The following is a 13,034-nucleotide window of genomic DNA, read 5'->3' as shown; positions in this document are numbered from 1 at the left end:
ACTGAAAAATAAAGCAGTGGTAAGCAATACACAGGGGAAATACATAGAACTATATGTACGTATGCTCTCAACCCTGTGGCTCATTCATCCCGGGCTTGCTTTAGAAGTGTTTATGTCTGATCAAGGGTTCCCATAGGAATACAAAGCTTAGACCCAGTCCTTCTTTAACTTTTTTAACTGATTTGAGATGGTCAGCCTGTGAGTTAAGGAACTAAAGCAAATTCATGGCTTGGAGTTTATTATAAGGGTGTTCTCTATGTTTTATTTAGAAATAGCTGAGTGGAGTTAACAGGCAACAGTCCAGATTACCTTACATGGATAGCTGGTTTTCAAAACATCAGAAATCCTTAGAATTGACATGACAAACATTTCAGTATTAATGTTCATTTTCATTAGAGACCTGTCTGCTCCGGACAGCTTCCTATATTGAACTCTAAGAAATTGAGCATCCTTGGAGTTACTCCAGTTGTGGTGAGACAGCCACTAGGCAAGAATTGCCACTTTCCTTCTACAGACAAATTACTGTCCAGAAAAGGACACACTTGCAGAATAGTCGACTGATTATATCTGCCTAGACAGAGTAATCAGCCCTTAATAATTCTGCAGCACTAAGGTCTGTCAGATGATCCTGGGCCAGAAGGCAGAAGAAAAGATGCTCCAACGTTTTGAAGTAGAGTGAGTGTCCAGGTGTTCAGAGGTCTCTATAAATTGGCTAAGTTTTAGAAACTATGATTTGTGCTTCCCACAATTATAGTTAACTCAGTCATTCTGGATTTCTGATGGGGTTGAAAACATATAGCTTAAGAGAAAAGATTTGAGTGGATGGTCGTCAGCTGACATTCATCCTAAAGCCAGGTTCAGAACTACATGTTTTAGTTAGAATAGATGACAGAGGAGCTGGTTAGTCAACAAAAGGACGGACTGGGTATTAGGACTATCTTGTACCTCACTGGTACAAACTGTCATAATTATGTTCTAATTGTATTTTGAGAGAAAAGTTTCATTTTAAAAGGAAGGGTGATGTGTAGGAGGAGCTAAGGTAGGAAGAGTACTGAGAGGAAGAAAAGGAGTAAGAAGAGGAGAAGAAGAAAGAGAAGAGAAGCTAGGTGATGAAAGAGAGAAAGGGGGGAAGACAGGGAGGCAGATATTCATGTATCTCCACCAGTCAAAGATAGTTGTTATATCTAGGTTGGTCAGTGGGTTACACCTCTGAATGAACAATTCCAAACTTATAAAGCCTATGATTAACATTATTTTTAAAAAAAATGTATAAATGCAAAAAGAAAAAGGGGGCATGGGATAGGGGTTTCCTAAGGGGGGTGGGGGGAATGGGGAAAGGGGATGCCATCTGAAGTGTAAATAAAATATCTAATAAAAAGAAAGAAAAAAAGAGAGAAAAAAAAAAGAAGAAGAAGTTAGAGGACTGAAGGAGCTGAAAGAGTTGGTGGCCCCAAGAGGAGAGCAACAGTGCCAGCCAACCAGAGCTCCCCAGGATCTAAATCACCAGCCTGAGAGCACAAAGGGAGGCACCCATGACTTCAGCTGTATACTTAGGGGAGGATGGCCTTGTCGGGCATGAGTGGGAGAGGAGATCCCTGGTCCCATGAAGGCTGAACACTGAGCAGGGAGGAATTTGAGGGTGGGGGGGTAGGTGGGGGCACACCCTTGTGGAGGCAGGAGGGGGGATGGGATAGGGGGTTCCTGGGTGGTTGGGGGAATGGGGTGAGGGGATAAAATCTGAAATATATTTTAAAGAAATATATATATATGTATGTGTGTGTGTGTGTGTGTGTGTGTGTGTGTGTGTTTATGTGCTGTGTGCGTTACCCAATTGCCTTTCTTTTTACATCCGTATGTCTTTCCATCTTCATGCCTCTTTAATAATTACCAAAAGACTGGTTCCCCCTTTATGCTAATGTACTTTTGTGTATATATTTCACTGTCCTCATAATCTAAGCACATTTCCTCCTATATTTAGCATTCAATAAACACTAAGTAGCTGCATTCATAAAAGAACCGCCATGTCTTACTGGAAGTTCATTTAAACATTTACTCTGTGACTCCTAATGTGCTTTCCATAAAATTAGCATCAAATGTAAAGATTTGCCTTATCTTTACATTTGCCTGTTAGCCTGTTAGAAAACTAGCAAGATTGGCTACTCATAGAGTGCGGATAGGAAATGGATGGTAAAAAATGGGACTGGGAAATTTAACCTCTGGATAAATGTTTCTATATCACTCTCTCACAGAACCATGGGGAGCGCTCACAGCCCCATGATATGCTTAGAAGAAACAATGTTCTATGATAGATATGTAGGATACGCCTTAACAGTTACCCGAAGTTGGACCTAGAGGGAATATATACTGCAAAACTGCACTTTAAAATAAATGACCAATGGCTTTGATATTTTGAAGAATTTCCATAAAATTGCTTCTGATAGAATTCACTAACTTCCATTAAAACCTACAAGTTTATTAGGCCGTACAGCATAGCAGTTACTTAATAGAACTTTAGATGTTAGAGACCACAGTTTGAGTCCAAGACAAGTTAGTTTTCTAATTTCAGTCTGTAAGCCCCAGTTTTCTCATCTACTTAAAGGAGATCCCCATCTTCCTCGGAGCTCTGTAAGCAGTCAATGAAATAATGAGTGTGTAATTCTTAGGCTAGTGTTGATGGAGGAAAATGAGTTATAGATGTTATGTGATATGATGTTACTGTTATCACAGCACTCACACTTTTCTTCCTTGGAATGCTGTTTAAAACAAAGATGGTTATAAAAGAGAATATTGGGGTGCAGAGCTGCTTAGTGATTCTTTCAAAAACACAAAGATGGCAAGGAACTAGAACCTGACCTCTGTGTCTCCAAAAATGTTGCTTCCTTTGTTCACAGCCCTGGTTCTTAAGAAAAACACTCAATTTCCATGGGGCCAAAACAGTCTGTTCAAGATTAAATGAAAATAATTCCTTCCAAATGGTTGTTTTAGACTTTGGAAGACTGAAATAAACATTCAGAAGTATACAGATCAGTGAGCAGGCACAGAAAAGTGTGAGGAGCATTGATGTTCCCAGGCATATTACATGTTTTGTTTAGAGCCACCAGGGGGATTAGGAATTAAATCCTAGACATAGTAGCTCAGATAAGATCTGTACAGTTCAGACATTCCTGTCCTAGCAGAGATTCCCTGCTTTCCCCTGTAACAACTTTTTGGTTTGGGGTGGGGGGTCTCTTTGCACCTCATCTCTGCTTAGCTGGGACTTGGTCATCATTCTCTTACTCTCTCCCTGTCTCAAAGACTACATTAGGAAGGTTCAGTTTGTTCTAGGTGTGGCAGCCTGGATTAGGAGGGAGAAACGAAGTAACCCAGAGACAGTTAGTTCTTTCCACAAACAAGACCCTTTGCCCACTTAACAGATCCATCCTTTCTCAATCTGTTTTCTAGGGCAGTGTCTAACTACTATTACCAGCTTAGCATTAAAAGTCCCATCTGCTGCTACTCTTCCTTCTAAATTTTGTATAATTCCAAGGCTCCTGCACTAGAAACACTACATTTCTAAAAGAACTGATATATTCCTATTTATGTATTTTTGTTGTTGTTGTTTTGCACTTAGATTCTCTACAGATGAAGAGTTGAACAAAGCATACGTGTGTGTGTGTGTGTGTGTGTGTGTGTGTGTGTGTTGTGTTGTGTTGTATTTGTGGTATATATGTGTATGTACCTTCAGGATAAAGACATTATAAACTTGACTCACCTTTTTTGTGTTATTTAGATAGACCATGTGGTGCAGGGCCACCCTGCCTTTCCTGAACTACAAGCCAAGGCCACAGCCAGGTAACTTCTCCAACTGTTTCCTCCGTGGGTTTTCTATGTGGATGTATGAGTGGCATTCATTTTCAGAAGTTGTATGATTTTCTGAGCTTATGAACAATGCAAATGTTTGGCAGTACTTAAGATAATCACCCAGATGGTTTTGAAAATACATTTGTTAAGTTTGTTTTAGAATGATCTAAGAAAAATCAGAGAAACTACTCCCACACACAGATTGCATGGATGAGCAACCCTGATGGAGATGACCGTGTCTAGAGTTTTGAAGTAATAAATTCTTGGTTGTATGCCCCAGCTTTGCTCCTTTGTAGCTGTGTTCACAGGTTACCCAATCTCCTACTTCATCTGTGAGAGTAAGAGAAGTAAGTAACGTGCAGTGGCTTCTGAGACATAGCAAGTCAAACTGAGTGCAGGGAGGGGGGTACAAGAAAATCAATGTGTGCCAACTCATTGTGCAAAAGGACTATAGGTAAATTAAGTTAGAAAATGAACAAGATTGGCTACTCATAGACTGTGGATAGGAAACGGATGGTAAAAAATGGGACTGGGAACAGGAGGGAAAAGAGAACACCCCTGAATAAATGTTTCTGTATCACTCTTTCTCACAGAACCATGGGGGGCACTCACAGCCCCATGACATGCTTAGAAGAAAGAATGTTAGATAGATAGATAGATAGATAGATAGATAGATAGATAGATAGATAGATCAATAGAAAGATAGTAGATAGATGGCTGATTAGATATAAAGGTTATATATCATATATATATATATATATATATGATAGATGATAGACAGTTGATAGATACATGGTATACATGGTAGATAGATGATTGATAGATGAGAGATAGATAGACAACAGGATGTGTATTTGTGATAGAATGGACAAAATGAAATATAAAAAGTAAAACTATTCCTTCTGTATCACTAAGGAATAGTTCATCTTTAATACTAGAATGCAATACCTGTTGCACTAGAATAGTGTACTCCCAGGGTATAGAAAAGGAGATGTGTTGCCAAGCCTTCCCCTAGGAGTCATGGTAATGGCATGACTACTGAGAAGGCTTACACTGTGGACTCTCAGAAACTGGCACTTTCATTGGCTTAGTGAAGCAGTAGTATATTAATCTGCTCTAAACTCCCTGGTGGGTACACATGCCTCCTCTACAGCCGCGCATTATGAATGAAAGATACATACATAGCCTTATTTTTAATATGCCTTAACAGCGCAGTGGCAAGGCCACTCCCTAACTCCACATGGCTAACACACACTGCCCTCCAATATTCCTGAGTTAATACTTAATCTATATTTCATCTTTGCTGCCCTGGACCCTGCCAGGCAGCCCTCCTAGGGTTACTTCTCCGGCTCTTACATGATTGTTACTCTGTCTTCTGCAGCTCTCTAACCTGATCTTCTTGTTTCCCCAACATGGCTGGTATTATCTTTCTCTCTCACCTGAGTTTCTTGCTCAGGAATCCTAAAAGTCCCACCTCTGTCTCCCTTCCCAGCTATTGGCTGCTGCCAGTAGCTTTATTTCCCAATCAGAGCCAACTGGGAGCAGGAACGCTCAGTGCAGGTGTGCAGGTTCCTGTGTGATTAACGGAGCTGAATTATCACAGATAGTATTAGAACCAATCCACAACAGCTTTGACATAGTATAACCTGGAACGAGTATTCCAAGCTTCAAATCAGCAGTGAGCTTTTGGGATTGTGTACCAGGTTGATGATATAGTTGTGCATGACTTTCTATGACTAGAGGTCATAAATTTCATCCCATTATTAAAGGATTTAAATAGTCAACTGCCCCCTCAAAAAAAAAAAAAAAACCCACAAAATTTGGAGTTCATATCTGGATTCAGATGCCAATTATGGTGTGCATTATTGTGGAATAAGATTGGGTTATTAGCCTCAGATTTTGAGAATTTATTTTGACTTTAGGGAGTTGATATACACAACAAGGGCTTTGTTGTTTCTTTGTTTTTGTTTGTTTTGTTTTGTTTTGTTTTGTTTGAGACAGGGTTTCTCTGTGTAACAGCTTTGGCTGTCCTGGAACTCACTCTGTAGACAAGGCTGGCCTCAAACTCAGAAAAACTTACCTGCCTCCGCCTCCCAAGTGCTGGGATTAAAGGTGTGAGCCACCACCTCCTAGCAGCAAGCGTTTTTTAAACTGAATTTTGACAATGATAACTAGCCCTTTTACTCACTGATGAAAAGAGACAGAAGGTCAGTGGCTGTCATTCCCAGATGCCAGTCTTCAGTAGCCTGCCTACTTTCTCATGATAGGAGTGTGCAATTGCAATAACAGTGGGCCTGGGATTAGAAATATTGACTCCTATGCCAATTCTGCCACAGATGTCTTTCCATGACTCCATGATCTCATAACACCACAACAGTACTGACCTGCTTAATTTACTTACAGGTGTTGTAATATTGATGCATACCTCAGGGGTAGCAATATGTTAATATTTAATGCTCAATAGAAACACAGAATAATTAGATCTTGTAATAAAGCATAGCTTCTAGAACATTCTTCTATAGAAAGACCCCCATTTCAGTTTATGCTGTAATTGGAAAAGGGGGGAAATGTGATTAGCTTGCAAACTCAAAGCCAGAATGAACATCAGTGAGTATTCTAGAAGCAGTAATTGCTAGAATTCAGCCTAGAGTCAGACCTGGACTTCAAGCCTGAAAACCTTGTGTCACCACTTCCCTGTTCATCCCTTGTTAAAGCTAAATTTCTTCAACACTTTTCCTATACCCTTGGTCTTCATTTAGTCATTTTCTTCTCCTCCTTTACCTATTCTTGTTTGAACACTGCCACATTCAACTCCATGAAAGGCTTGATGTTGCTGATGTTTTTCTGTGACTTGTGCTTAGGTAAAAGCACAAGGCACTTTACAGACTCACTTCTCACATTCTCTGCAGCATGTGGCATCAGAGATCCCTCGGTCTCCCTTTGTCATGCTTGTTCCTAGCATTCCAACATGGGCTATGTTTTTTTGTTTGTTTGTTTGTTTTGTTTTTTTAATTCCAGCAGCATTAGTATTCATCAACGCTAATTCTCTAGCAGTCTTTTACTACTTTGCCATCTATTTCAAAGAAATCCCAACTATGCTCTTGACTTCATCCCTTGCTGTATTTTGATGACTCTCATGCATATTTAGTGAATAAAATTAGTTCTTTTCTACCTTCCTATTGCTTTCATCTTATCATATCGGATCCATTTGGTATAATACCCTCATATTTCAGGTCTTACAATAAAATACACAGAATTCTCTTAAAATAAAGTTGTCTTTCCACAAAGGAGGAAAATCCATGGGCCTCCTTGCTGTGACTTGGGACCTTTTGAAGACACTAAAACAGATCACCTCCCCTCATAGCTTAGCTTCAGCAAATCCTGTTTGAAATTCTAGGAACAAGTATACATAAACAAATATAAAATAAACTGATCCTCTTGATCTACCATAATCCTTTTAGTCCCCATCTCTGATTAGAAATGTCTTGAGGGCTTATAAATTAAGTAAACAAACTGGATGTGCTCATACATGTACCTGGCAACCATCTTTCTTAATGTGGAGCCAGATACCCAGGTGTCTCATCTCCTGGACAAAGACTGCTTACCATTGACCGCAGCTTCAGCTCTTCTTCTCTTTGTCTGGATTCCTATAGAAGCTAAACTCAAAATGTCTCAGACATCATCAAGTCCTGGTGATAGCAGATCTTTCAGTATATTATATTGGCCTGATATATCAAGGTTGACACCTGAGCCAAGGTTAAAACTGTCGGGTATAACATATATTGTGAACATTTATGATAGATGAGAGAAGAATCAAAACCTTGCTTTATAAATTATATATATATATATATATATATATATATATATATATATATGAATGTGTGCATTTACATATAGTATAACAAATGCATATATATATATATATATATATATATATAGTCTGAAATTGATAAATTCTGGATGAAAAAATGTGGTAACTTAGGAAATGTAAAGCAAAGGCTATTGGGACAATAGGAGATGTTGGCCTTGCAGTAGGGCTTTAAAGGAATGGACAGAAAAAAGCCATGATACTTGAGAGGGGCTCTTCTAAATGGGAAGACCAGCAAGTCTCAAGGTCTTGTGCAGCAGGAAGCTTGGCAGACAAAGGAAACACTGTGAAGGCCCCTGCTGGTGGAAGGAAGGCTCTCAGCTTTTTCTGGAATTTTTGGTATTTCATTTAGGACAATTCAGTTTTTTTTTTTTTTATTACATTTATTCCTCAAGCCCATAATCAATTTCTTCAAGTTCACTGTTAATGCTGGTGCAACATGCTGGTGCGACACATCTAGATACTGTTAAAACCTTCTTGAGAATACTAAAATCGTTCCAGCTGTCCTCACACAATGCAGCACTGAAGAAGGCAGCAAGGGAGTCAGAGGCTGTGTACAGTACAGATAGCTATGGCAATATGAGCAAAAACAGGGTCCTAGGCTCAGAAAGGGCTTTGAGATTATAGCAAAGGTGACTCTGCAGTGATGATTGGCGTGGGTGAGGGAGCTGAGAATATGTATTTGGACCATATCAGCACTAGATGATAACTGGAGGAATAAACGCAAAGCAGTGTTGCAAATGAGTAAATAGAGTAAGAAGGTACAGAAAACAGGTTAGCAGAAGAACTAATACATCTAAGGGACTGGCAGAAAAGGAGATTGAGCTGGAGAAGGATTAGAAAAGTAAAAACAATAGAGTATTCTGGGGGCTTAAGGAAGAGAACAAATGATGAAGACAGGGTGAAGTGATATAAAATGTGTGTCATCAAAATAGGAAGAGCAGATGCCTTAGAAGAGGAACTGGAGATGGACAGTATAGTTGCTTCTTCCCGTAATTTCCTGGTGGCAGTGGTGGCAGTGGTGGTGGTGACGGTGGTGGCGGTGGTGGTGGTGGTGATGGTGGCAGTACTGGTGGTGGTATAGTTTTTGTTGTTGTTGTTGCTGCTGCTGTTGTTGTTATTGCCACAACATGTATTATTATTATTGGCTTCTGAATATGGTCATTATAAACAAAGTAAGAAGGTACCAAAGGCATGTCTCTGGAAGAACTTTGTATATTTCAAAGACTAGCAGAAGAGATTGATCTGGAGAGAGGTTAGAAAAGTCGAAGTGATAGTGTACTGGCACTGGAATGCAGAAAGCACATGAGGAAGGGAGGCCTGTGAGCCTGAAGAATGAATTGATTTGGGGTGAGAGAGAGCAGTGATTGGGGATACTATCTGCATTTAAGATTATAAGTAATGCTACCTGAAATAAAATCTTGTAATGGCATAGGAAATGAACTACTTGTTAATTACCTGTCATTCCATAGGCACAGGTTCTGCATGGAGTCTTCCTAACCTTGCATAAGATAGACTACTGATTCCCATTGGAAAAGAGTAGCCTGGACTCAGCGAGTTTTTGTGTTCTTGATCACCAATGAATTTGCTTTCTGACTGTTGAGACTATATCTTCTGTGTCATCCCCAATGGGACTCCCTCTGAGACAGGATATATGAGCCTGGCAGTCATGCTTGGAGGGAGAACAATCCAATTGGGATCATGGTTACTATGCTTGGAAGAGAGCAGACTGTCTTTTGAGAAAGAATTGATAAAACATACAAAATGAAACAAAGTCAAAACCAAAAACAGCATCATGCAAGGTTAAAATTACGTGAATGATGATGTGCATTAGTTATTTTAATGTCTTCCAAGTGCACTTCATTTTGAATGATATACTCAGATAGCACACATGGTAAGATATAATTGAAAAGGCATGTAGGGGAAGGACTGAATTCAAAGAATAAACACACAGCTGCAAGGAGGTTAGGAGTCAGAGGGGTAAGCATATGCCCCATCCCCCAGGGATCTCATTTGTGTATGAGTGGCCATATATATGGAGGCTAAATGAATCTCACTGTTTGCAAAGACCCTCAGTAAATGGGACAATGACGAATCAATAGTAATTAGGCGTATAGATTCTATTGACCCAGATGTCTGAAGCCAAACTCCCACTCTAAGATTCCTTTAAAGGCAAATGAGAAGATTTATGGGCATTCACTTCTTTAAAGAAAAAATTATACTCTGGGAGCACTGATGCCCTTCCTAAGGGGAGAGTGATTAGAAATAGTGCAGACTCTTGGCTTCTGATGAGAAAGGTTTTTCTTGAGGTTTCTGTTATAAATATGGTTCCTGTTGGGCCAGACCACGGAGAGCTGGGAGACAGAATGCCAGGATGTGATCATATGTATATGTTCTATCCTTCCCTTCTGTGGATACCTCAGAAAGTCCTTTCCTAAAACTGAACTGAAATAACTAAAATAGAATATTCTATATTGTGGGGGACGGGGGAATCCATATGATTCCCTATATTATTGCTTCTGTAAAGGATCTTAGTGATGCATCCTCCCTGGACCACAGTAAAAGCTTGGTGCATGCTCCAGGAGTGGCAGGAGCTACCCAAATCATGATTGAGCTTTTCCACATTAGTATTGTGTTCCCCATGCTAGAACTAAAGGCATAGACTGCAGATGCCCATAAGGGTTGCAGCAAAACGCTCACTAGGTAGTGCTCCCTTGCTTTTGCTAATGTTACAAACAGACACCCATCAGTTTGTACACTCATGTGTGCAAACATCAAGTTGTTTCGTTTTTCTCCACATTTTGCACTGGAATTCCATATAAATTTTTTACTTACTAAAAGAATTTCACTGGACCTGGGTTTAGAGTTCAGTGGTTAAGCATTTGGATGGCATTCTCAAACTCTGGGTTTGATCCCTACAGAAATATCATGGTAACCATGGGGACACTCCTGGCATTGTAAAATATAACTAGAAGTCACTTCTTCTCCTAAAGCATTTAAAAAATGCAAATCACAAATATTGGCAGAAGTATTCTAGATGCTGATCACCTGTGGGCATTTCCCATGCTTTATCTCTATGATGTTTTCTGGTCTTGGTTCAGAACTTTGGAAGGCACATTTTCCCAGGATTCACCAGCTGCTGAACTGTAGTCTTTGTGTCATGCAGTAAGACCTAACCCAGTGAAGAAAGTAGTGCTATATGACATTATGAACAGGGAAATAGTTCAGAGAGGCTAACCATAGCCAAGATAGATAACAGTATCTGAAACTAGCACTGTCTTCACTCCCAAGCTCATTGTCTTTTGACCTGAATAATGTCAATGACTAAGAGGTCATCACAATTCCACCATTTTACACCTCAATCAACTAAAACATAAAATGGGAAAACCTACACAATAGCATTTCAAAATCATGGTTCCAAATCTCGTGTCTAATTCTTAGTTCTTACTGTGTGCATGATGCTCATTCACTGCATCCAGGAGCATATATTTATCTGTATTTGTCATTTCATCATTTTATACAGTTGGGAAGACAGATTTAAATAAATCCTTTGCATATGTGCCATATTGTACTACAGTTTACAGAATGCTGTATGTTTGCATACATGGTCTTTGATCTTCATAATAACCCTATGAGGTAAGTTGGACAAGGATTGTGGGATGTCTCTACAGATGAGAAGAGGACAGTTCCAGAGCTTCAAATAACTGTCTCATGCTCACACACTACCAGGAGTGAAGCCAGTGTCTGACCAGTTCTCCTGACTCAAGCCATTACATGGGGCATGCTGCCCTGGCATGAGCGTGTGCTGTGAGAGTGCAGGGGCTAGTTCCATACAAGAGTAGCTACTTTGCTGAAGCTTTTGAGAACCCTGTTTGCTTTCCTGGGTCTGATATGGAAGTGCAAATGGTTTCCTTCTACAGAATAATTTGCTTTTCAACCTTATCCCCTTTTAAAATCAAAAATCCACTTCTCTTCCAGATGCCAGAGTATATATGCATATTTGAACAGTCACCTGGATCTGATTAAGAAGGCTCAGCCTGTGGGTTTCCTCACTGTTGATTTACATGTTTGGCCAGATTTCCATGGCAACCGGTCTCCCTTAGCCGATCTGACTCTGAAGGGCATGGTAAGTAAAAGCCAGTCCATGCACAAAAGTGAAGGCCAGCCAAGGAGTTGCAAAGTTTGGAAGACACAAAGTGAGGAGACAGGAGAAGAGGGAACAGCTAAGAAAAGGTGGCCAAGAAGATCTGGCTTGTCTCAGTTGCCTTGCTATGGTCAGGTTACTGCTGCTCTCCAGAAAAATCTGTTAGCCATTGTTGTTGTTTCCAAGCCAACTCAGAGTGCCTTCAAAATAATATTTTCTGTCCTCAATGACTGTTGCGTCTTTCTGCCCTGGTGTGGCTGAAAGTCACGCCTATGTCATTTTTACATTTACATTGATTTGTAGTCATGTTTTCCATCTGTCTCCAGGCCACCCGCTACCTCAGTGGTAAATATTACCACCCATGGCTCAAGTTCTGAAGCTAAATATTGGCTCACCTGTGAGCCATAGCAGTTCTGAGCCCATGGCAAAATTTCAGAATTTCAGATTTAACTTCAGCTACAAATATAATTAATAACTAATATTGAGGGATCGAGTCAGCTCTTTTTTATTTTTTTATTTTTTAAATTTTTTTATTAATCATGTTATTCATTTACATTTCAAATGAGATCCCCCTTCTCGGTTAACCCCTCCACAAACTTCCCTAACCCATTCCTCCTCCCCCTTCCCTTTTGCCTCTGTGAGGGTGTTCCTTCACCCATTCACCCACTCCCACTCCCACCTCTAGCACCCCCCTATTATGGGGCATCAAGCCCCTGCTTCCTTCCCATTGATGTCAGATAAGGCCATCCTCTGCTACATATGTATCTGGAGCCATGGATCCTTCCATGTATACTCTGTGCTCTTGAGAACCTTTAAGGCTACTTTCAGTATAGAGATCGTGAGCACTCATGGAGAGTCCAGGAGGAACCTGACGGGCAAGCTCACACCTGAATGAGGTTCTAGCACTTCCAAGCCAGGTAGGATCCATAGCTGTGAGAAGGCTGGGTATTGAGAACATTGAGAGCCAGGCTTGAAGATGAATGAAGCAAGTTAAATCTAGAGAGGAAGAGACTTTTCAATTCTAAGGGACCAGATAAGAAGCCATAAATGCCAAGTCCAGGAAGGAGAGTATAAGGAAAGTCAAAATGGGAAGTGAGAATGTAGGCTGTGAGCAAATGCCACTAACATTCAGAAGTTAACCGTGATCAGGCCTACTGGCTTCAGGAATGTAAAATTTGTGGT

The 13,034-nt window shown here is 40.2% G+C and overlaps 1 protein-coding gene across 16 annotated transcripts in view; it reads left to right on the top strand.

The window, feature by feature from the left end:
• Fggy (FGGY carbohydrate kinase domain containing) overlaps nt 1-13,034 on the top strand; it is a 363,434-nt gene that overhangs the window by 245,425 nt on the left and 104,975 nt on the right. For all 16 annotated transcript variants that reach the window (XR_013110578.1, XM_034503690.2, XM_034503689.2 and 13 more), the window contains 2 exons: nt 3,770-3,831; nt 11,687-11,834. Coding sequence is in view for 15 of the 16 variants with exons in the window: in XM_034503690.2 (XP_034359581.1) it covers nt 3,770-3,831; nt 11,687-11,834 (210 nt within the window). In the remaining variant the exon portion in view is untranslated. The remainder of the gene's footprint in view (nt 1-3,769; nt 3,832-11,686; nt 11,835-13,034) is intronic.

This window comes from Arvicanthis niloticus, chromosome 5 (assembly GCF_011762505.2).
Source record: "Arvicanthis niloticus isolate mArvNil1 chromosome 5, mArvNil1.pat.X, whole genome shotgun sequence".
Classification (NCBI taxonomy): domain Eukaryota; kingdom Metazoa; phylum Chordata; class Mammalia; order Rodentia; family Muridae; genus Arvicanthis; species Arvicanthis niloticus.
This window is presented reverse-complemented; position numbering and strand designations above follow the sequence as displayed.